The 24,419-nt window shown below is 42.9% G+C and overlaps 3 protein-coding genes across 3 annotated transcripts in view; 2 read left to right on the plus strand and 1 right to left on the minus strand.

Annotated features, from left to right (window-relative positions):
* ADORA3 (adenosine A3 receptor) overlaps nucleotides 1-8,961 on the plus strand; it is a 23,546-nt gene extending 14,585 nt beyond the window's left edge. Inside the window, exons 4-8 of the mRNA XM_023515496.1 lie at nucleotides 3,685-3,693; nucleotides 6,130-6,187; nucleotides 6,909-7,009; nucleotides 7,558-7,616; nucleotides 8,906-8,961. Coding sequence (XP_023371264.1) covers nucleotides 3,685-3,693; nucleotides 6,130-6,187; nucleotides 6,909-7,009; nucleotides 7,558-7,616; nucleotides 8,906-8,917 — 239 coding nt within the window. The 3' untranslated portion in view covers nucleotides 8,918-8,961. The remainder of the gene's footprint in view (nucleotides 1-3,684; nucleotides 3,694-6,129; nucleotides 6,188-6,908; nucleotides 7,010-7,557; nucleotides 7,617-8,905) is intronic.
* A 6,831-nt stretch (nucleotides 8,962-15,792) lies between these two features.
* Nucleotides 15,793-17,670, minus strand: CUNH1orf162 (chromosome unknown C1orf162 homolog). Its single transcript, XM_023515470.1, has 4 exons — nucleotides 17,666-17,670; nucleotides 16,879-17,084; nucleotides 16,546-16,595; nucleotides 15,793-16,322 (listed from the first exon to the last, which is right to left on the minus strand). Exons 1-4 carry the CDS (start codon nucleotides 17,668-17,670, stop codon nucleotides 16,158-16,160), a joined length of 426 nt encoding a protein of 141 aa, XP_023371238.1. The 3' UTR covers nucleotides 15,793-16,157.
* A 2,245-nt stretch (nucleotides 17,671-19,915) lies between these two features.
* Nucleotides 19,916-20,283, plus strand: LOC100962689 (signal peptidase complex subunit 1-like). Its single transcript, XM_012807643.2, has one exon. The coding sequence runs from the start codon at nucleotides 19,975-19,977 to the stop codon at nucleotides 20,281-20,283; it is 309 nt and encodes a 102-aa protein (XP_012663097.1). The 5' UTR covers nucleotides 19,916-19,974.
* Nucleotides 20,284-24,419: the final 4,136 nt, after the last annotated feature.

The raw sequence follows: 24,419 nt of genomic DNA on the forward strand, positions 1-24,419 counted from the left end.
CCTGTGGTCCCAGCTACTTGGGAGGCGGAGGCAGGGGAATCGCTTGAGCCCAGGAGTTGTAGGTTGCTGTGAGTTGTGATGCCACAGCACTCTACCCAGGGTGACGGCTTGAGGCTCTGTCTTGGAGGAAAAAACAATCTTATTCAAAAGAGAGAAAATGAAATTTTACTTTTATATTCATATATTGCCAACATTAAAGTTAATTTTAATAAATTCTTAAGCAGAGGCTGGGTGTGGTGGCTCACATCTGTAATTCTAACACTCTGGGAGGTCGAGGCTGGTGAATTGCTTGAGCTCCTGAGTTCGAGACCAGCCTGAGCAAAAGCAAGACACTGCCTCTACCAAAAATAGAAAAACTGAGGCAAGAGGATCTCTTGAGCCCAAGAGTTGGAGATTGCTGTAAGTTATGACACCACAGCACTTTACCCAGGGCAACAGCTTAAGACTGTGTCTCAAAATATAAATAAATAAATAAATAAATTCTCAAGTGGATCTATCCAATCACAATAAGATCTTACTACATGAAATGGGGTTTTTATAAATCTTTTATAACCTCTAATCATTTTCATTCTTTCTTTAAAAACTTTTTTATATTCATTTAGTTTTATCATTAAAATTTTTTTTTTCTTGAGACAGAGTTTTTTACTCTGTTGCCCAAGGCCATAGTGCAGTAGCACCATCATAGCTCACTACAACCTCAAATTCCCTAGCTCAAGTCATCCTCCTACCTTGGTTTTGAGTAGCAGGGAGGACAGGTGTGCACCACCATAACTGGTTAAGTTTTCTATTTTTGCAGAGATGGGGTCTGGCTATGTTGCTCAGGCTGGTCTTGCACTCTTGGCCTCAAGTGATCCTCCTGCCTTGGCCTCCTAAAGTGGTAGAACTACAGGCGTGAGCCACTGCCACTCCCAGCTTAATTATTTAAATGTATAACAGGCCAGGTGCGGTGGCTCACACATGTAATCCCAGCACTCTGGGAGGCTGAGACAGTGGATCGCCTGAGCTCAGGAGTTCGAGGCCAGTCTGAGCAAAACAAGATCCCTTCTAAAAATAGAAACACTGGCGGAGCATTGTGGCAGATGCCTGTAGTCTCAGTACTGAGGAAGCTGAGACAAGAGGATTGGTAGGGTCCAAGAGTTTGAGGTTGCTATGAGTTATGATCCCAGGGCCCTCAACCCCAGGGTGACTGAGTGACACTCTGTCTCCAAAAAGAAAAAAAAAAAAAAAAGTAAAACTATCTTTAAAAACCTCTAAACTAGACAAAATTACTTTTCCCTTAACAGAAACCATAATTTTTTATGTCTTTATAAGCTCAAAGGCAAATTAAGCATGTATCAAATCAATTTGATAAAGAGAGATACAGATGGGTCTAAAAGAAATTTGAAAATCTTTTAAAAATGAAAAGCCAACTATCAAAATGTTGAATTTTGAGGACCAAGCTAGCTAGGTAGGTGGCTTTTTAATTCATTCTGGTTTTCAACTGGACCACTGAGCTTAGGACAGAACCAACAGTGAATCTCAGCCCAAAGACAAATGCTGTTGGGACCAGGACACGTGATGCTTTTACAGTACACTTTGTTACAAAGACATTTCTCTACGTGCTTGAACTGGGCCCTCTCTTACATAAACACTTGGAGTAACAACTGTTTACTGTAAACAACTACCCTCAGCTAGTGACTTGTCAGCCATCGAGCATGTACAAGTTTTGGGTTTAGTTATTTTTTATGGTACAACTTGGATATCAGCCTTTATTTAAGCTGACTTCTGATCACAGGTCTCTAAAAAAAATCCTTTTAAATCTCTTCCCATGCAGATTTTAGCTGGGAGAAACAACTGATTATTTCTGGCTTTTTTTTTTTTTTTTGAGACAGAGCCTCATTATGTCACCCGAGGTAGTGTTGTGGCGTCACAGCTCACAGCAACCTCAAACTCCTGGGCTAAAGCGATTCTCTTGCCTCAGCCTCCCAAGTAGCTTGGACTATAGGTGCCTGCCATGACGTCTGGCTATTATTTTTTATTGCAATTGTCATTGTTGTTTACCTGGCCCAGGCTGGGTTTGAAACCGCCAGTCTCAGTGTGTGTGGTTGGTGCTGTAACCACTGTGCTACGCGCTGAGTCTATTTCTGGCTTTTGAATTTTTTCTATGAAAGGTTCCCTCTTAAGTGACTTACTACAGACAACCTTTGCCAAGGATACCCTCCCAAGTGAAACCAAAGCCTTACTCACAGTTAGAACTTAATCGAGGATGCATAAGGCATCTCTTAAGAGATGTAAGGCAGTCCTCATAAGATCTGGAACAAACCCAAAGACAGCTCAAATAAAGGAAAGTTTCATTAGCCACAATTGGAGTACAATTCACATTTCTGTTTGGGCAAATTTTCTAGAGTGTCTCAATTTCTCAGGTAACTATCTATACACAAAGACTCCAAACCCTGTATTTTACCATAGATGGAAGAATGCAGGAACTCCAAAGCCGTCCATGGAAGGGGAAAAGATCAGTAAGTGGGTACTATAAAAAGTCAAAAATCATACAACTATGATACCAAAAAGACTAGTTTTCTGATCAGAAATCAAACCCTAATTGTGGTGAAAGCATGCAATTTTAAACAGCCATCCTGGTGAATTTTGCCTGGAATTGAAAGTTTGACCATGCAAAAAGGTTCAACATCGTTTCATGCCAAAATTTTGCTTTTTTGAAAGGCTAAGACACTACTGTGTATTATGTATCCTTTTTTAATTTAATTTTTCAAATCAACACAAATAAGGCAACTGTTTAGAATAAGAGATCTCTGAAATCTATTTTTTGAAAAATCTCAGGAATCTAATTTAATGGATTTATCTTCTGGCCATTGACAATTGAATTTCCATCAGTATATTTATTCTAATAGTGACCTAATCTGATAGCCTTTCCAAAGGAAGATGCACCTCCCAAGATCTCCCCCCACACCATCAGAAATAAGCTAAGATAGACAAATTCTCCTAAGAGTGTGAAGGGGAAATAAAAAGTCTCAGATTTCCAGCCATTTTCAGACTGGCTGCCTGACCTAAAAGCCACCCCCGCTACCCCAGGTGTAGACACCAAGAGAGAACACGCTCACTTGGTCATAGGTCAAGTCCTCAAGGACGTAAGGTTCGAGAGTGAACTCAGCTGGAACCCCTCTGTATGACATGACTGATCATGGACAAAGAAAAAGAAGCTGTTACTGGGAGGAGAGGGATCAAAGAGAATGAATATTTACATTAGAGTTGCCATACCCCCAAACTGGTCACAAATCTTTTTTTTTTTTGTTACTTAAAATCTTGCAGAAGAGACAAACAGGGATTTTTTTTTTTTTTTTTTTTTTACTGTCTGCTCAACCAGATTCCACAGAGGGAGAAAAGCTGGGATCCTGACTGGGGAATTTTTACCCCTTTGCTGGCTTGTTGGGTCCTGAATTCTTTCTACCCTGACTCCCAGATGAGTGGAGCTTGGATCACTCTGCTTGACCATTGCCAGAGAAAGTCATTTTTTTCTTTCATAGGTTTTAGGCAAAAGATATGATTCTGCAAAATATACCTCAATAGGCTATAAAGGAGGAACTAAATGAGCATTTCCGATGTCAGCTGAGACAAAGTTATACTATGCAAGTAACATGGACACAAGTGCCATTACTCTGCTAGTGTCTGAGTTTAAACTTGGTGAAGTTTTAACAGGTGAAGTAGGCAAAACGGTTCCTCCCTGCAGGTCAGGCCACTGAGCTGCTTTCTGCCATGGATTCCTTCAGGCTTCCCCGAAGAGACATGGCAGGATGACCACAGACATTGACAGACACCAGGCCACTCAACTCAGAATTTCAAAACCAGAAACAGTTTTAAGCAAATAAAATAGAATTTCTCAAGGTCATGGTCCCTTTGAGAGCACATATATTGAGAATAAGATGGAGTCAGTCAGGTTGGGGCTGAGACGACACAGCTATTCTGGTCAGTTTAGGTCCTATGTGACCTTCACCTCATGTCCCCCATTCTTGCTGTTTTGTAAATTCACCTTTAACCTAAACATGTATATCTTGAGTAGTTTGGGCAGTTGATTGAGGAGGTTAACTTTTGAATTGGAATGTTGTTTTGGGTCATGGGTTATGTTGATTATTGTTTCTTATGGGTCATGGATTGTATGATTTTTTTTGGTTTGTTTTTTTGGTTATGCCCATTATTGTTGTTTAAGATAAGGGCTAACGTGGTTTTTTGCTTTGAACTTTCATGTATAAAACTGTGATTTGGGAAATGGAAGAACAGAACAGTCTTGGAGAGGCTACTTTCACTGTTCTCCAGAATCCCAGCCTTCTGACAAAGTTTGGTAGATCTATCCCCATCTCGGCATATTGGCTGACAGTGACAGGAGGCCAGACCCGCTTCATCTGGTAAAACCTTCCACTCTTTTAGGGGGTAATCCCTTATGAAATCCGATGCTGTAATGAAGAAGAGCCAAGTGTCCAAAGGGAGAATACCTTGGTGCCAACACACAAATACACCATTTACCTAAGACATCCTTCCCAACTGTAGGGACCAAGGTCCTTAGCAGATTGATTAATAGAAAAAATCACTGACATGAGCCAGATTGATTAATAGGAAAAAATCAATTTATTTAATTTATATATACACACACACAGGGAGCCTGCAGAATGAAGACCCAAGTATACAGGAAAAGTGTGTTTTAATGCTTAGGTTCAACAAAGTATGAATAGCATGTGTAGAAATACAAATTGGACAAAAGTGTGACCTAATAATGCTAACAGACTAAGTAGGGAAACCCAGCAAGGCCTGTCCGTCTAGATTCTTCTTGGCCTCTCTTAGCATATGTCCTTCTGGGTGTGGGGCAGGACACTCTCTAAAATGGGCAGGGGGGGGTGTCTTATGACCTATAGTTGAATAAGGTAGGTAAGATCATTTATTATGGCTGGTTTTTACACTGAAGGTTGGAGAGAGAATAATATTCTTAGGTTTGATGGCTGGTTTGGGGGAAAAGGGATTCTGGTTCTTGTGACCTTCCATGGGGAAGAGGGATTCTAGTTTCTGTGGCTAGCCTTGGCAGAGAATGGGAACTGAGCCCCAAGAAAACCACATGCCTGTTTCTGACGCTGCACAGTGAAAGTGCCATGGGCCAGCAAAGCCTGTGAGCAGCCAAATGCACAGCTCAGTCCCTGAGTAAAACTGCTCAGGCAGCTGCTGCCCACTTGAGACTGCTATCCCATCTGAGTGGTCAATGAATTGTTATCAAACAACTGGGGGCTGCTTGTGTGGTGCAGTAAAAGCAGACACTGATGCCAAGATTTGCAGCAGGAAAAAGGGAGCATTTATTGCATGGTGTCAGGCAAAGAACTCCTGGATGGCACATAGGCAAGGGTTTTTAAAGGCAGGGGTACACTTTTGGGAAGCGGAAGCTGAAGGCAAAATGAAAACCAATAAATACATGGAGGTTATACATCGGTTTGGGCCATGGGAGTGATTTTCTCCACACCCTTCAAGAAGAAACTTAGAACACAGAATGGTGGTCAGAGAGTTTAGTCCTTATTCTCCTTTATCTGGGCTATATGTGAGAGTAGATTGGCATTTCCCATCTGGTGGGATAGTATGAAATAAAAATATGTTAAGAAGGTCCCTATTAATTTCCATAGGGAATGAAAACACCTGATGATGCTGGCTTGCTTGGGGACTGTTATTGGTATCTTCTTGCTCATCAGGTTGCTCACTTACTTTTTTTTTTTTTAAGTTTTTGGCCAGGGTTGGGTTTGAACCTGCCACCTCCAGTATATGAGGCCAGTGCCCTACTCCTTTGAGCCAGAGGCGCCACCCTGCTCATTTGCTTTTTAAGGCTAACTAGGTAGATACCTGGAATTTCTCTTGAAAGGACTCCAGAGCTTTCTTTTATTACCATGCTTGTGGAGGTGGCAGGCCTATAAGAGGGGTCCCCGCTCTGTCTCGACCTGTTCCCCATGCGGGGCACATTTATACACCTGTACGTGACACCTCAGCTTTGCCCTGAAGTCAGCCTGCGCACTCCTTATCTTGAGAGAATGGCAGGCAGAGAAGCAGCTGAGGAAGTTCCTGGGTTGTGGGCCTTATCTGACTCTCACCAAATCCTTTTTGATTCAGGCAACAAGAACAGAAGCTGCCGGGCTGCCAAAATGGTCCACAAGGGGGATCGCTCCAGGTGAGTCATAATCTTAGGAGACAAATCAGTTTGGAGGGGTGGGCAACAGCAACACAACGTGACAATTAATTTGTGCACCTGCCACTTTCCAGTGGCACATTGTTTCTCTACCCCAGCTACATATCCTTGATGTGATTATTTGCTTTCTTTCAGAGGGGATATAGTTTAGGATCCTTGGCTGTAATCAGCAAAAATGCTCTCTAATTAAAAGTGAACATTTTTTGAAAGGAGAAAAATGCAGGAGCAGGGATGTGGCCATCCTCAGAAAATATCAAGAGCAATTATCGGGGGAAAAATTGTCTTCAGGACTTCATCTCTGTTTCTGATCTGCTACTCTTAAGTGTGTTTGCTTCTTTCTCTGTGTCTTCTACTATACACACACACACACACACACGTATATATTTTTTTCTTCTTGCCACAGAACAAGGCACCATTTACTGTTTCTGAGTTTATTTCTCCCCCATTCAGGAGCCTGACCAGGCTGAGACTGGATTCGCCTGCTCCCAATTTCCTCTTAATTTCTGAGGAAGGAGCTCCTTGGCCCAGCTTGGTCTGATGCTCACCAGGGTTAATCAAGTGTGGTCCCAGGGACAGGGACTCTAAAGGACTACAGTTGCCAGGAGCTACTGTAACTGGGTGGGGGCTGAGGATGCTGATCCCAAAGAGGGGTGTCCAGAGCAGAGACCCGAAAGGACACCAACTCTGCTGTGATTCCTTCTAGGACATCCATTCTCATCATTTGCATACTGATCACGGGTTTGGGGATCATCTCTATAATTAGTCATTTGTCCAAAAGGAGGAGAAGTCAAAGGAATAGGAGGGGTAAGTGGCCATTTGGAGGTGGGAGGGGAGGGGATGGACAGGCAGGAATTAGAGAAGATGAAAGAGGTCAAGGAGCAGCTGTCAAGTGAGTGGATGTGATCTTCCTTTTATTGCCTGGTCTTCTGCAGACCAATGCAGCCAGCTTATGGGGAAGACACCTGCGTCGTGGTGACAAAGGCATCATTGGAAGGACAGAGGGAAACTTGTGTCTTCCTTAAGTGGCTAAATGTATAGATCAGCAAGGGAGGAGGCCCTGAGATAAGCACACTGCAGGTTCCCTGTCTGAGGGCTACCTGCCTCCCCAGCACACAGACTTTGAGGGGCAGCGTTATGCTCTGACTGAAACTTTTTGCTCACCTGGAGGAACTAGGATCCAAAGCTCCTGTCAAAGGAAGGATATTCCAGGACCCCTGAGTAAGCAGGGGTAGAAAGATCTCCTGGAGAAAGGTCAATGTAGAAGAGGACAGGTCTGAGGGTCTCAGCTGTGCCTTGACTCAAAAAAGTGACCCTTTAGCTTTGTGTCTCTTTTTTCCTCTGGGTGATTACAGGTAAAGGCCCGGCTAGAAGCCAAAAAACCAACCAAGCTTCTGCGATCCCCACATCCTTGGTAAGTCCCCTCCTTGATTCTTCTGTCTTGAGTTGTGTGCCCCACCCTTGCCTGGTCTTTAGGTCTTCTCATTCTACGTAGAGAAGGGACTGTGTGCATTTGTCCACTTTTCCCTTTGGGATGGCATCAGAGACACAATGGCTGGCCTTATCATCTAGAGAACCCTTTGGGCCCCCATGTGGTGGCTTTGCTAACCTCTGAAGTGTGCACAGAGCAGAAAGAACGTCAGACACAAGTGCTGCTATTCACCAATAGTTTTTTTGCTTCTTTCTATTTAAGGCTCAGATATGCCGGAGGCAATGGGAAGAGTGCAGGTGTAATCACAGAGCAACTCCAACCTCCCCGGCAGGTGGAAATGTAGAAAAACAACATTTCAGAGAAGGAGAGAGAAAATACCCTAGGAACACCTGTTGATGACACACAAGGGTCCATAGCTGGAAGAATCTGAACTCTGAGCTGAGGCTGGGAGGTCTTCACCTTTTGTCCTCTGGGATCTTTGGGAATATGGAGGTGGGCATGTGGACAAAGCAGTGCGTTTCCCAGGTTTGCCAAAGACCCCTCCCTTTGGGACACAATTTTGGTCTAGTTCTTTGCTAAAATCATTGTCATTTCTTTAAGGCATGACCTTGGTGAACTCTATACTTTTCTGGGCCTATTTTTTTCCTCTAGAAACTGAAGACTTCATTCTCATTCTCTCCAGGATCCTTAATCTTTCATTCATTCATTCAACAGACAAGGACCATGCTAGCTAGATGCTAGGGAGTACAAAGATGAATAAAAGCTACTGTATCTATCTTTAGGGAAATTATAATGCAGAAGGGGAGGAAGACAAACCATCACACGTCAACACCCACATGTAAAATTGCCAGCTAGAGTCATGGCGCTATGAAAAATAAGACAGTAGACCCATGCTGTTCCTTTTTAGCAAGGAGTAGTAGGCCCTTTTTCAGCGGTGGCCTGCTTCCTCAAACTCTAGCAACTGACAAAAGGCAGCCTTAACCAAGGTCCCTTCTAACTTTGACATTCTTGGGTTCTAAAACAGTCCAGCTGTGTTCAGATCACCAAAACTTGGTGAGAGGTGAACCAAACTTAGCTATTTTCTTTAGCGCCTTGCTGTAATGACATCTGATTTCAGCGCTGGAAAACAATAATAACAACAAAAAAACTTTGATGTTTCATTCTCAGGAAATCCCCATGGTAGAGTTTGCAACTTTTGCTGTAGAAACATATGGTAAAAATAGGCAATAGATCTCAATTCAGTTTTCTCTTTCTCTTCCCCAACAAAGTAGGAAACTCTTTGAAGCCCCTCTCATGTGTCCTGACTCCAAAGGAAAACGTGCCCATTCAAACTCCAAAGGAAATGGTTCATGCTGAACAGATGTGACTGAAGATTTCTTTTATTTAGTTCATAAATAAAGTGATGCTACAATAGAATCACCATGACAACTGGCCCACATCTCGGGGACTGATTTTGATCTCTGAGGCATTCTGAAGGACCCACTAAGCTTGGCAGCCATCATTTGCAGCTAGGTAACAACAGTGGTAGTCAGAGAAGCTATGTATGATAGACCACGCCTGAGCAAGGCTCCAATCAAATAACATCTCAAGATCTTACAGAATACGGGTCGGGGGCCCAGGAAATCACTTGTATTTCTTTAGCCAATAAATTCCCAACCAGTGTTGAATGAACTCCAAGGTATGACTAACTTCTCCCAGGATATTACTAGGGAAGTATTTCTGGAAAAGGATTTTTTTTTTTTTTGAGACAGAATCTCAAGCTGTCACCCTGGGGAGAGTGCTGTGTAATCACAGCTCACAGCAACCTCCAACTCTTGGGCTGAAGCGATTCTCTTGCCTCAGCCTCCCAAGTAGCTGGGATTACAGGTGTCTGCCACAATGCTTGGCTATTTTTTGGTTGTAGTTGTCATTGTTGTTTGGTGGGCCCCAGCTGGATTCAAACCAGCCAACTCTGGTGTATGTAGCTGGCACCTTAGCCACTTGAGCCACTTGAGCCTCTCGAAAAGTTTTTTAAAAGTATAATATTCCAACTCATTTATGAATTGGTATTAAATGCTGTCCCACCCAAAGAAGTGGAGATAGACTAAATAGGTGGTTCCCAGATTCTATTGGGAGAAACCGTACAGGCCATAAATCACATCCTTTCTGGGAATCTGTCAGCAGACTGAATGGATGCTGCCTTTGATCAATGAGAAACCAAGGTATGATAAAGTAAACAAAATATTCTATCACATAAGGAAGTGTAAATCAAGATCAAGGCATCAGCAGCTGTGCGTACACGTTTCATTGCCATTAATGCCAGAAATACTACCACTCTTAGCTCTCACCTACATATCTCCACCCTATCTCCCTCTATGGTATCTCTCCTCCTATTTCTGGAAGTTTCCAGGCCTTTCCCTCCACTGCCTATGCTGCCCTCATCAGAAGCCTGCCTTTCTAAGTGCTGTGGCTTCTTCTAGTGCGCTGACCAGTCTCAGTCCTCAAGTGGTTCCCTCAGGAAACTCAAGTGGTTCTGTTTTCAGAGCAGGACTGAGCAGGACTGAACAGGAGGGTCTGTTGACGTGCTCCTGCACGTGCCCTGTGTATTTCAACCCAGATGTCACTGAGTCCTTCCTGAACACAGTTCCTTCAGCTTCCACCTGACCCCTCTCTCCATAGGGATGGAACTCACTGCTACTCAACAGCCTGATGGGAAGGGATGAGGGTACCGACACCATACCTCTGTGACTCCATGCAGCCCCTACCCTGCCAGAGTCTCTGAGACTGGCATTAAACAACATCAAAAGTGCTTTCTTTTCATCAGCCACAAAACAACCCCAATCGCTCCCTTATAGCTGAATTTACACGAAGGGGTCACTAGCTCACTGGTTCTGCAAACAGTAATCCAGTTGGGACCTGTCCTCAGGCAGAACATTGTATTATAGAAGTCAAGATGCCAGATCTTCCGCAGTAGATAAAGACACCTGTAAAAGTCTTGGAAGACTTGCACTCACATTGTCTGGAGAATTGTTTCTCCTGAGAATTCTACAGGTTGATTCCATGATGCAAGGGTCTTTTTTATGTCCCTACCTAGCAAAAACCTTTGAATCTGTGGTCAGCTATTTAATTATTCTTTTTATCCTCCAGCAAGGCTCGTTGCATGCCAATTCTCATTATAGAGAGACAACAAAAAAAAGTAAGATTTTTGTTTAGAGTTATACTGTTAAGAATGAGAAGCTTCAAGAAAACAAGAGGGAAGAGAAATTGACCTGATATTTCATGCAAGTGGATGGCTATGGGGCAAAGCTTACTCTTACTCTTGTAGCTACGTTGGTAAGAAAGACATTGGCTCTGAATTGGAAAGCTCATATGGCCTCTAGCTGCAGGGTTAGCAGAATTGATTCATGTCAGAGGCCTCCCTGGGTGTGCTTTCCACAACCAACGGGAGAAGATGGTTCCTGGGTCTCTGCTGCCCTCGTGGGGCCGGCGGCTGCTCTATTTGCGGTCAGGCCTCTTTACCAGGCTATTTCCCTAAACCTGTCTTTCTCCTAGACCTTTTGCTGCCTACTCCTTCAGCAAACCCTCTTCCACTGTGTTCTCCCTTCAAAATCCAACTGCCAGGAGCAGCTGCTTTCTCCCTCGGAAAGAACGTGCTCTCTAGATGGTATCACCTGACTTTGACTCTCAAGACTTCCTGACACTTTGCGGTAGTTTGGTGTGGAGGCAAGATGCAAGGAATTTGAAACCAGAGGACTTGATTTAAAATTTAGTTCTGCCATTTACTAGCTGGGTGACATTGGATATATTCATCTCCTTGAAATTTAATTTCCTCACTTTAACTTTTTTTTTTTTGAGACAGAGTCTCACTGTGTCACCCTCGGTAGAGTGCTGTGACATCACAGCTCACAGCAACCTCAAACTCTCAGGCTTAAGCGATTCTTTTGCCTCAGCCTCCCAAGTAGCTGGGACTACAGGTGCCCACCACAATGCCTGGCTATTCTTTTGTTGCAGTTGTCATTATTGCTTTAGCTGGCCCAAGCTGGGTTCAACCCCGCCAGCCTTGGCGTATATGGCTGGCACCCTACCCACTGAGCTACAGGTGTGGCCTTACTTTAAATTTTAAAAGATATTATTTAATAGATTTTAAAAAGATATTGGAAGTGAATGCCTCTCTCTCATTCCTGCTTCCTCACCTGTAGATGGAGCTCCATTAGGGCAACGCTCCTCAATGACTCCCGGAGGAGGTAGAGAGATCCCACCTGGGAGACTGGAAGCAGGAACTTAGCCCCTTCTCCTTCCTTTTTTAATCCTCTGGGTGCAGCTTTCAAAGTGCACGTGACTTCTACAACTCCCTAGGAGCAGGCAGAAACACTGAATTGGCTGTGGGGACGGGAGGGGATGTGTTCTGGTCTAGTGTCAGTAATGAAGTTCAGTATTCAGGAGCCCCTTTCTTTGCAGCTACTGTACAAACCATATTCTCCATTGTTGACTATATGTGGATTCATAATAAAGATGATATTCTGGTCTCTATCTGATGAGTCCTTTTTCTTTTTTCTCAGTTGGTTCAGGATTCAGGTAGGGAATGGGAACAGGAGGTCTTGGGCACCCTGAAGATCTTCAAGAAGATCTTCAACATGGTAAATGTCATGGAAAGTGTCTTTTTTTTTTTTTTGGAGACAGAGTCTCACTATCACCCTTGGTAAAGTACCATGGCGTGACAACTCACAGCAACCTCAAATTCTTGGGCCTAAGCGATTCTCTTGCCTCAGCCTCCCAAGTAGCTGGGACTACAGGTGCCTGCCACAATGCCCGGCTATTTTTTGTTGCAGTTGTCATTGTTGTTTAGCTGTCTCTGGCTGGGTTTGAACCCGCCACCCTCGGTATATGTGGCTGGCACCCTCACCACTGTGCTATGGGCGCTGAGCCCATATAAAGTGTCTTTAAGAAAAACATACCTCCTTCCCACCCCTGATTCTCAGTCTCTGAGGTTCCAAGTTCTCCTCCCCAGAGGCAACTTCTAAGACCAGTTAATTGTGTTTTCTTCTAGAGATACACAAATACACACACAGACACACACACAATCAGTTTTATACATGGATATATTCTCTCTTGTGTGTGAGGTGAGCACACTCAGAAGTCTGTTCAGGAACTTATACTTTTCATTTAGCAATGTATCCTGGAAACCTTTTATTAGCACACACAAGGCTACTTCCTTTTAATGGCTGCATTGTGCTCCACTGACCAGTCTCCTCTCAGTAGATCTTGAGGATTGTTCCCCAATCTTCCACTGTTTCAACTCTCTGGAAGTGTGAACTTGAGTAACCTACTTTCTCTGTGCCTCCATTTCTGTATCTAAAATAAGAATAATGACTATAATCCCGTACTGTTCCATGAGAATTCCATGGATAAATGCCAAGTGCTGAGAACAGTGCTCTGAGTGTTAATAAACCTAGGTTTTAGGGCGGCGCCTGTGGTTCAAAGGAGTAAGGTGCCAGCTGAATATGCCAGAGGTGGAGGGTTCAAACCCAGCTCTGGCCAAAAACTGCAAAAAAAAAAAAAACCAAAAAACCCTAGGTTTTAGCCAATTTGATGACTGCTATAATCAAACTTATATGGGTAATTTGCCACACATTTAAGCAGGATACTTTCTTAGAAATAGAATTTATTTTATTGTTGTATCTTACCCTACTTGCAAGTTAAGAAACAGAATTTAAATGTTGTTAGCTACTGCCAAATTGCCTTCCATAGTACTTGTGCCAGCTTACTGTCCCACCAGGAGTGTATGTGTGTCTTGGTGCCCCCCAATCTTGCCCACACAATTTGCAAACCTTTAGAATTTTGTCAATCTTATTGATGAAAAATATTATCTAATTGTAGTTCTAATTACTATGTATCTTCTTATGAGTAAAGTTGAGTATCTTTTCATCTGTTTAAGAGCCAGTCATGTACCTTTTCTGTGAATTGTCCAACCACATCCTTTGCCCTTTTTTCTGTTGCTGACTTTTTTTCCCCTATTGATTTATAAAAGATCTTTATATATGAAGAAAATTAGGCCAGGCATGGTAGTGAATTACCTGTAATTCCAGAGGCTAAGGTGTAAGGATTACCTGAGGCCAGGAGTTCAAGACCAGCTGGGGAAACATAGTGAGACCTTATCTGTATAAAAAATTCAAGTATTGGGCAGTGCCTATGGCTCAGTGAGTAGGGCGCCAGCGCCATATACTGAGGGTGGTGGGTTCAAACCCGGCCCCAGCCAAACTGCAACAAAAAAATAGCCAGGCGTGTGGCGGGCACCTGTAGTCCCAGCTACTTGGGAGGCTGAGGCAAGAGAATCACCTAACCCCAAGAGCTGGAGGTTACTGTGAGCTGTGACTCCACAGCACTCTACCGAGGGTGACAAAGTAAGACTCTGTCTCTAAAGAAAAAAAAATTCAAGTATTATCTGGCTGTGGTGAATCATGCCTGTAGTTTTAGCTACTTGAGAGGCTGAGACAGGAGCCTTGAAGTTTAATTTCAGTGAGCTATAACCATGCCACTTCACTCCAGCAACAAAGACCCTGTCTCTTAAGAAAAAACAATAAATAATTAAAAAAAAAAAAGAAAATCAGTTCGGGCAGTGCCTGTGGCTCAAGGAGTAGGGCGCTGGCCCCATATGCCGAGGGTGGTGGGTTCAAACCCAGCCCCAGCCAAAAAAAAAAAAAAAAATTAGCTCTTTGACTTTTTAGTGGTATTTTATAAGCCAAGTTGATTTCTTTCTAGTCTGGGCTTTATGTCATACATTCAAAGGCATGTAGCATTCGGAAATAATTTTTAAAATTCTGCTATATCGTCTGGCATGCATGGTGGCTTATGCCTGTAATCCCAGTACTCTGGGAGGCCAAGGTGAGAGGATCACTTGAGGTCAGGCTGAGTAAAGCAAGACCTCATCTTTACTAGAAATAGAAATATAAGCTGGTGGTGGGTGTCTGTAGTCCCAGCTACTAGGGAGGCAAGAAGATTGCTTGAGCCCAGAGTTTAAGGTTGCTGTTAGCTAGGTTGATGCCATGACACCCTTGCCTGGGGCAATAGAATGAAACTTTGTCTCAAAAAAAAAAATTCTCCTATCTCTTCTTCTGGTATTTTTATAATTTTTATAGCTATATTTTTGACATGTCTGGAATTTATTTTGATATAAAAAATGAGATATGAATCCTATTTTATTTTTATCTACATGGTTACCTATGGTTATCTTTTTTTTTTTTAGAGGCAGAGTCTCATTCTGTCACCTTCAGTAGAGTGCCGTGACATCACAGCTCACAGCAACCTCAAGCTCTTGGGCTTAAGTGATTCTGTTGCCTCAGCCTCCCAAGGAGCTGGGACTACAGGTGCCTGCCACAAGGCCCAGCTATTTTTTGGTTGTAGTTGTCATTTTTGTTTAGTTGGCCTGGGCTGGGTTCGAACCTGCCAGCTCCAGTGTATGTGGCTGGCGCCGTAACCACTGTGCTATGGGTGCTGAGCCTCTTCTTGGTATTTTTAATGGGATTGCTTTTGTTCATTGGGATCTGAGGGAATTAATGTTTAGAAGAATTTTTATCTTTGGGTCTTATATAGTACCATTATGGATATCTCTTTATTTGTTTGTTTGTTTAATTTATTTCATATTTTTTTGAGACAGAATCTCACCCTGTTGCCCCGGGTGAGATTCTGTTTCAGAAAAATATTAAATAAAAACTTGCCCAAGTGAATGCAGCTAGTTAATGGCACGACTTTAATTTAATTTAATTTATATATATATTTTGAGATAGAGTCTCACTTTGTTGCCCTCAGTAGAGTGCCGTGGCATCACAGCTTACAGCATCTTCAAACTTTTGGGCTTAAGTGATTCTCTTGCTTCAACCTCCCAGATAGCTGGGACTAAAGGTGCCTACCACAATGCCAACTATTTTTTTAGAGAGACAAGGTCTCACTCTGGCTCTGGCTCATGCAGGTCTAGAACTCATGAGCTCAGGCAATCCACCCTCCTTAGCTTCCTAGAGTTCTAGGGTTACAGGCAGGAGCCACTGTGCCCCGCCTGCACACCTTGTTTCAGCATACTATCACCTGTTAATTTTTTTAGCTTTGGATGAGGTCTGAACTTTTGGTCCTGACTGCTGGAGAAGATGATGGTAACCGATGAAGAAAGAGCCAACATTGTGGAGGGTTTGCCTTTATTTCAAGTTCTTGATAGATGGTTCATTTGGTTGACTCCTCCCAAGTGGATCCACGATGCTAGGTGAATACTCTGTGCACTAAGCTCTGTACCACATGCTCCGGAAAGGTACGAGGGAGGCAGTCTCAGCACTTGAGGGGCTAACAGGCTGTCCGTTAAAGTGGGAGGGCCAGTGATATTTTCTCTGGCTCGGAAAAAGAGTGACCATTGGTCTTCAAAATTGCTGGCCAGCATCGCCAGGTCACACCCAGACAACTCTTAACTGCAGTTTCACAAAGGTCGTGGTCCAAAATTTGTTAAAGAAAAAAAAAGAAAACAGTGTATGAGGATGGCGTGCTGAAAAGGCAGATCTGGATTCAAGCCTCACTGGAAAGGCAAGGTGAGTGTTCTGCTTTAATTTGAGCATAGACTATGGGGTCCAAGTCTGCAGAACAAGTCTCAGTCAAGTGATTGCCCTTTTCTTCTGAGATTTTGAAAGTCATGCTGGCATAGTTTAGTGATTCCTCTGAGACAGATGAAAGCTACAGGGAAAGAGAAAGGAGGAATGAATAAGTTCAATTTGGAGATGAAGATATATCCTTAGAAGCAACCTGAAAGCTTTGGTCAGAGAAGACCCAAGGAGATAAAAAGAGCCCTTCAGTCATTTGCTCAGTGGCCAGAAAGCAACACTATTAGTCTAGGGTAGAGGCAGTAGCCCAGTGACAGTAGCCCTCTAGCGTCTTGGAAACAGCATGGTCATCTTACCTTGGCTGGAAGACCTGAACGAGGGTCCAGGGCCTGGGGACTGGGGTGACCTGCCACAAGAGTCAGAAAGAGGAACAAATCTCACCAATGGAGCCTAGATGAAAGGGGAACCTCTCCCTTCAATCTTGGGTGAAAGGGTGGGGCAGGAAGGAATTGCTGGAGGGTGGGGAACATAGGGAGGAAGAGAAATCAAGGTCCTGAGTCCCCAGTCTGCAAAGAGGGTGGGCTGGCAGGAACACCCCCCCCCCACCTCCTCCCATTACTCACTCATAGTTAACTCTCCTCCCAATGCCAGAGGGGGAAGGGCTGCCCCGTTCCTTGGGGACTGCTTACATTTTCTGTAGCCCTTTACGATGAGGAAGACAAGTGCCACCAGCAGCAGTGTCAGCAGAACCCCAGCAGAAAAGGCCAGAATTAAATCATTTTTGCTGTTTTGGCTAAGAGAGGGAACAGATGAATTGTTGGGCTTTTTGAAAGCCTCTCTTAAAGGCCAGAGTACAACCTTTCCCACGTATAGATGAGCCCCTAAAATGGCTTTCCTACTGGTTATGGACTTTAACTCTCATCCACTGATTTTCAACATTTTGCTTTTGAGTTTTAGATCCACCTGAGGTGTCAATGAAAGCTGTAGCCTATCCTATCCCTCCTACCCTATACACAATGATCATAGGCAAATCTTTTTTTTTGAGACAGAGTCTCACTATGTCACCCTCAGTAGAGTAGTCATGGCATCATAGCTCATAGCAACCTCCAACTCTTGGGCTTAAGCGATTCTCTTGCCTCAGCCCTCCGAAGTAGCTGGGACTACAGATGCCCATCACAAAACCTGGCTATTTTTTGGTTGCAGTTGTTTAGCTGGCCCGGGCCCGATTGGAACCCACCAATCTCCGTGTATGTGGCTGGCACCATAACCACTGTGCTAGGGGTGCCGAACCCATAAGCAAATTTTATCTATGGGCTTAGAGGATTCATAAAAGCCCTGGAGCTTGGGCAACACAAAGTTAAGAATCACATTCCTAAGGTCAAAAACGAATTTGGTTCTTCTCACTGTTTCTGGTCCCTTCTCCCTAGACTCCCCCGCCTAAGTCCCTAAGCCAAAGCTGTCAACACAAAATCAAACGCCATGTGGAGTGGTACAAAATGAAATGGATGCAAGAACGATCATTTACTTGGTGACATTAGAGAGACAGGGTGCCCAGCTAGTCCAGGTAGTCGACCTGGTCATGGGGGTTGGTGTGGTGGAGATGAATCGTCCTTTGCCTAGGAGAGAACATGAAATAAATTAATGTCTCTTCCATGTCTCATGAAATCTTTCCAATTTAAGTGTCCTCAGGTGCTCTGCCCTGCTCAGGCAACCAATGGAGTAACAATGGGGCTGCAACTCTATAAAAGAGGAGAATACTTTTTCTTTTTAAACCCTGAGTCCTTTAGAATGAAAATTAGAACTGGGACTTTAAAAACAATCCGCTACACAAATGAAAGAAGTACAAGCCTAGAGTACCTCTCATGAATGAAAACATCTCATGTGTCTTCCTCCTCCAAGATTTTGGTAGGAACTCCTGGAAAGATATGCTTCCTTTGACCCAAACAGAGATCTCTAGGGTAGGGAGAAACGGAACAAGTATTTCCCAGAGTCCTGGGGAATTTGACCTTGGCTTTTCTGGTTTGCTTGTTTATTGGCAGAGCAAGCTACTAACAGTGACTTGCCACAGAGATTTTCCCACAGCCTATGCCACAAATAAAAGAGCAGCGAGAAAAGTGAACAGGATTCTGGCAAACTGGCCTGCGGGTCTAATAGAAAACACAGAGACTTTTTTTTTTTTTTAGTTCCGATCTGGAGGGCCAGGCAGTTCTCTCTCTGCTTCCTCCTTTCAATTCTCCTGGCATTAGATTCTACAGTAGGCTAAAATCTGATTCTTTCAACTTTAGAAATGCAGCAGCCACTGCTGTCCCTTTACAGCTTTGGCTAGCACAATTTCTAGGTCTTTTAACTCAGCAGTGAGACAGGATCCTGTTCAGTTCCTGTCCTGAACTCATCTCTGTTGGTTTTAGGTGTGGAGTGACCTCCTCCCATGCTATCTTCCCCTGAGAATAGAAAAGGCACCATTTAGAGAGCTTGGAAAGAAGACACAGTTGAGGGGCCAACGCTGGGGCTGTGACTATAGTGTAAGAACAGTAACAATGAGAGAGAGGCAAACTGTGTGTGTTCTAGTGCCCAAAATGGTCACAGACTTTACCTGGTGTAGCTACTGCAGCTCAGTAGTCAGCCCTCAGGTTTGCCGGTACAGAAACTTGATCTTATGGGACACCACAAATCGACTGCTGGATTGTCTGTTGGATTCCTCAACCAACTCACAGGAGACTGATGTATAAACTGAAATAACAGAAGGAACACAGGGGTGTAACCAGCACATTCTACACATCAGAACCTATACAAATGTCATTTAAAACCACCTTGGCAGGCGCTGAACTAAAGTATGAGAGAAGATGAATGGATGATTTTCATACAGACTATCATCCAGGTCTGATGCAAGAAACTTATTCTTCCCTGCCAGGGCCATGTGAACTTAACTCTTGCAGGCTCTTCCTCTAGGCTCCATCAGACACTTCTATTCACCTATTATCTTTTCAAGTATGCCAATATCCTTGACTAGGCAATGGTTCTGTTTGTTATGTTAATCCTCTACATTTTCCCTCTTTTTTTTTTTTTTTTTTGAGACAGAGTCTTATTTTGTCACCCTCAGTAGAGTGCTGTGGCATTGCAGCTCAAAGCAAACTCAAACTCTTTTTTTTTTTGAGACAGAGCCTCAAGCTGTCCCCCTGGGTAGAGTGCTGTGGCATCACAACTCACAGCAACCTCCAACTCCTGGGCTCAAGCGAGTCTCTTGCCTCAGACTCCCAAGTAGCTGGGACTATAGGCGCCCACCACAACACCGGGCTATTTTTTTTGTTGTTGTTGTCATGTTGTTTAGCAGGCCTGGGCAGAGGCCCAACCTGTCAGCCCCAGTGTATGTGGCCAGTGCCCTAACCACTGAGCTACAGATGCTGAGCCTTCTCCCCCCTCTTTTAAAAATGTTTTTAAACCAAAAAGCATAAAGTGTCTCAAGGCAGAAGCAAAATCACCCAAGCTCCTACTACCCCTTGTTAATATTTTCGCATCTCTCCTTTTAGTCACACTTCCATGCATTTCTTAAAAGAACTGGCTGATATTTCTTTATATGAGAGGTTATGTTATCTTTTTTTACTCAGCATTCTATCATATAAATTCTCCTACAAAAACTTTTTATGGGACGGCCACCATGTTCTCCGGCTTGGCCGGCCAGCCAGGCAACATGGAGGACCTGACCTGGGCACCTACGACCGCTAATTCTCAGTTGTCCTCTTCCTGCAGGGCTGCGTGCGCTCTGCTGCCCGCCTCCTCGGTCAGTCATGTTGGAGCATCTGAGTTCACTGCCCAGGCAGATGGACTACAAGGGCCAGAAGCTGGCTGAACAGATGTTTCAGGGAATTATTCTTTTTTCTGTGACAGTTGGATTTATCCACAGGTACGTGGCTGAGTATTTCAGGTGGACTGTCTGTATAGTTATGGCTGGATTTGCATTTTCATGTTTGCTGACACTTCCTCCTTGGCCTATCTATGGCCGACATCCTCTCAAGTGGTTACCTGTTCAAGACTCAGGCATAGAAGATAAGAAACCAGGGGAAAGAAAAATTAAGAGGCTTGCTAAAAATAATTAATTGGAGTTTTCATGATCAGCACCTGCTTTCATTTCCTGTGAGATGAGTTAAATTGCTGTCTACCCCAAATATAAGCTAAACCACCTATGCGCTTACCAAACACCTGTGTATAGATTTAGTTTCATTTCTAACCTAGGTGGGTTTTGACTTATAAATAGTTCAGACCCTGTCTTCATAATCTTCCTCTGAAATGTGGAACAGAAAACATGAGTTACGTTGTTTCTTTCAGGTATACATAAATAACAGAATAAATATCTCAGATCTCAAGGGATAGTGCAATTTAACTATCAAAGTTTTATAATTCATTATGAGTCATTAAACCGTATTAATGTTTCCAATTAAAATGCATAGTGCAAGTTAAAAAAAACTTTTTATAACATTGTTAGTGGTGATAGGTCTTTTCGCAATATCACTGTATTATAACTTGCTTAATCAGTTCCCCCCTTATTGATACAATTGTTTCCATTTTTATTTAAATAAATAACAGTTAAACAGACTTTAAAATTTTTTTTTATTTAACATTTCTTCGCAATTATTTACCATAATTTGCAGTTTTTTTTTTTGGCTGGGGCTGGGTTGGAACCCACCACCTCCAGCATATGGGGCTGGTGCCCCACTCCTTAAGCCACAGGGTCCGCCCCAAGTAGACATTTTTATGCATAAAATTTTATAGGCATCCCTGATTGTTTTTTAGAAGGCCATAACTTGACTTCATATTTAGGCAAAGCCACGATAACGTTTTTTGGCTCTGCTATTTCTGCTATATTTCGAAGGAATTTAGACAATAAATTTCATCAATGATTTATAGTTTTAATTGTTCAGTTCTCAAAATAGCTCATTGCCATGTACTGGTTACAATAGCAGCAATGGCAACACTATTATGTATCTTATCAGTGACCAAACATTTTTAGGTCATGCAATGTAGAATAAATAAGAAGACGGGGGCTAACAGGAAAATTTGGCAAGAAGTCTGAGCCATGAGAATAAGAAGCCCACAGTCCCCAGCAGGATCAGCACTGGTAATTTTTCTTTCTTTCTTTCTTTTTTCTTCTTCTTGTATTCCTCTCCTGACACTGAGGGAGGCTTCTCTGGACTCCCAGGTGGCTTCTTTTGTAATTTATAAGTCAATGGTGTTCTTTGCAGAGTACCATAAAATATTCCTAACTATTTTACCAATATGTGTTGGTACCTCTCCTGACACTAAGGGGGGCTTCTCTGTACTCCGAGGTGGCTTCTTTTGTAATTTATAAGGCAATGGTGTTCTTCGCAGAGTACCATAAAATATTCCTAACTATTTTACCAATCTGTGTTGGTACTATACAGAATATCAAGTAGACCTCATCACTGGGCAGATGGAGAGGCCACCATCATTGGTTTCTGTAAAATCCTGACCTTCACATCAGTACTTCTGAATTTACAGAAGTATTACCATAGCTACCCTGAAAAAGTTAGGCCACTCCACCCTGACAGACAAAATGTTCACACAATGACACAGGGAAATAGCTACTCAAAAATCCAAGCCAAGAAAAGCAGGAAACACATTTCCCTTTGAGAACAACAATCTAAAATGTTTGACAGAAGCATAAATTAAAATAGAAACAGCGCTATATATACTTTTTCATGTTTTGTCCGGCCATGGAGAATCCTACTGATTGCCATAAAATCCATCAACCAAATAGAACTATTTAAATACAATCCTTCCCCCCTCGAATAAAAAGACACAAGATGATGGAAAACCACTAACACATTTTCTTTTGGTGAATGATTATTTCATCTAGATTAAAAGCATATAGTAAATTCATTTACCTTTTGAGAAAAATTCTGGTCACGAGATGCAATTGTCCAAGACTGAACATTTCGCTTGCTTCTATTACCACTTCTATGTTTCGGAAATGACGAAATAAAGATTTTTGTCTCTGCCAGTGCCACCATCAAGTTGCGTGTTGCAAAGATCTTTTCCAAGCCCAGCACTTCCTTTTTGAGGTAAGCATGACAAGTTTTTAAATCCTATAAGCAGAGAGAACTTTTTGTTCCTTTGTACATGCTGTCTTTTGACACCTGAACACAAGAACTTAGGAGATAAGACTAGTTTATTTCTAATTAAATATTTACTGAGTATTTACTTTAACCACCCTTCCAGTTATGGTGGAAGTCACAGCAATATGACATTACCACTGTCATCAGAAACTTGATAATCTTATCTATTGTATTTGTTTGTTTGTTTGAGACAGATTCTCACTCTGGGACCCTGGGTAGAGTGACGTAGTGTTACGGCTCACAGCAACCTGAAACTCTTCAGCTCAAGAGATCCTCTTGCCTCAGCCTCCAGAGTAGCTGAGACTACAGATACTCCTTACAATGAACTGGCTAGTTTTTTTATTTTTAGTAGAGATGGGGTCTCACTCCTGCTCAGGCTGGTCTCTAAACCCCTGAGCTTATGCAATCGACCCACCTTGGCCTTCTAGAGTGATAGATACACGTTTGAGCCACCTCCTGAGCCAATCTCATCTATTCTAGTCAGAGAGATGAGAATGATAGAGAAAACTGAAGAACAAACAATGTTAAGAGTTAAGTACTAGCTGTGCAGACTTCAAGCGTGTTACGACTATCGGGGTACTAAGTTTAAGTACTGTTATAAGGTATTATAATACTTACGATTTACTTTATAAGTAAAGGGAAGGTGAATCATTTATAAATATTTATTTATAAAATAATATTAATAAATATACTTATTAAATACATGCTATGGGCCATCAAGTGGGCTAGGTACTGTGGGTCTTTCAGAGAGCAAGATAGGTTCCTTTCCTCATGGAGCCTGCCATCTATTTGAGAAAATAAATGGACAAGTAAATGGTAGATGAATAACATATTGTGTTGAGGGTCATGAAGGAAAGAAATGGTGCTAGCTAGAGAGCAAATAATGGAAGACTATCTTTAGATCAGATGGAAGACTGGAGGAGACTCCAAGGAGTGGACATTTACCCTGAGAACCTGAGAGTAGGAAGGCATTATGTAGGCTGAGAGCCTGGAGAAGAGGCTTTCAGGCCAAGGGAAGAGCAACTCACAGATGTGGAAGAAGGGGAGAACTGGCCAAGCAGTACTTATATAATAGTACTTAAATCAGGCCAGGGCTTGCAGGTGAACCTCAAGCTGCAGCAAGGATAGGCTTTGGATGGTGGGAAAAAAATGAGGCTGCATGAGTGTGTGTCCCAGGCCCAGCAGTGGTGGCTGGGACTCAAGATATGCCTTTCTGGGATATCAGCATCATTCAAGAGTGGGGCATTTGAAGAGGGTGGGAGGTGGAAAATAGTTATGTAGATGGATTACAGCCAGATGGTGGGGAGCTTTCAATCCAAGCAAAATATATAAAGTATATTTTGGTATAAGGAAGAACTAAAAGTCTTTGATTGTAATATAACATAACAAACATGGCCTGTAAGAAAAAATATACAATACCATATGAGATAAATTACAGGTAAGTAAAAAGACAAGGAAATAAGTTGGAGGGTATTGTGATACTCTGGGTATCATTTAGTAAGTGTGTGGGCACCAGGAATGGGAAAGAAGCCACGGGTGTGATAAGATTGGAGAACACACAACTTGGGACCTGGATATGGGGAACAAACTAGCAGGATGACTCAATAATTAACTTCAAATTCTTGATCGTCAGTGGCTGAGAGAATTCATTTTTTCATTTACTCCAAAAACATTTCCTTAACATTGACTATGTATCATATACTGTTGTAAGCTTTGAGGATATTGTGAAGAGCAAAAATATCCTTTTTCTGTCTTCATGGAACTTTCAGACTAGTAAAGGAGGCCCTTACCATGCAAAGAAGTAAATAGTAAATCGTGGCTACTACCTCTGCTGTGGACTCAATGCTGTGTGTGCCTATAACACAGGGGCAGGGGACCAGGGAAGCCTTTCTGGAGGAAAACATTCAGTCTGAAATCTGACATGTGAGGCAGAGATCCATCAGACCAAAAGGAAGAGAAAGTTCAGAGGAAATAGCTGAAAGAGCAAGGATGTGGTGGAGATCGCCTCATCTCTCTTCCATGTGAGATGACACTGGAGTGGGGATGGGGTGGAACCTGGTGAGAAGGAGGCTGAAGAGGCAGGAAGCAGCCAGTCTCTC

Source organism: Otolemur garnettii, unplaced genomic scaffold (genome assembly GCF_000181295.1).
Source record: "Otolemur garnettii isolate 467f Iridium unplaced genomic scaffold, OtoGar3 scaffold00073, whole genome shotgun sequence".
In the NCBI taxonomy this organism is placed as follows: Eukaryota; Metazoa; Chordata; class Mammalia; order Primates; family Galagidae; genus Otolemur; species Otolemur garnettii.

What these genes read in the sequence shown, in the direction of transcription:
- CUNH1orf162 (XM_023515470.1), bottom strand. An exon ending in CGTAAAGGGCTACAGAAAAT is followed by an intron (nt 16,596 to 16,878) that starts GTAAGCAGTCCC and finishes CTCTTGTGGCAG; the next exon opens with GTCACCCCAGTCCCCAGGCC. An exon ending in GTTCAGGTCTTCCAGCCAAG is followed by an intron (nt 16,323 to 16,545) that starts GTAAGATGACCA and finishes CTTTCCCTGTAG; the next exon opens with CTTTCATCTGTCTCAGAGGA.
- LOC100962689 (XM_012807643.2), top strand. Translation starts at nt 19,975, where the DNA reads ATGTTGGAGCATCTGAGTTCACTGCCCAGGCAGATGGACTACAAGGGC.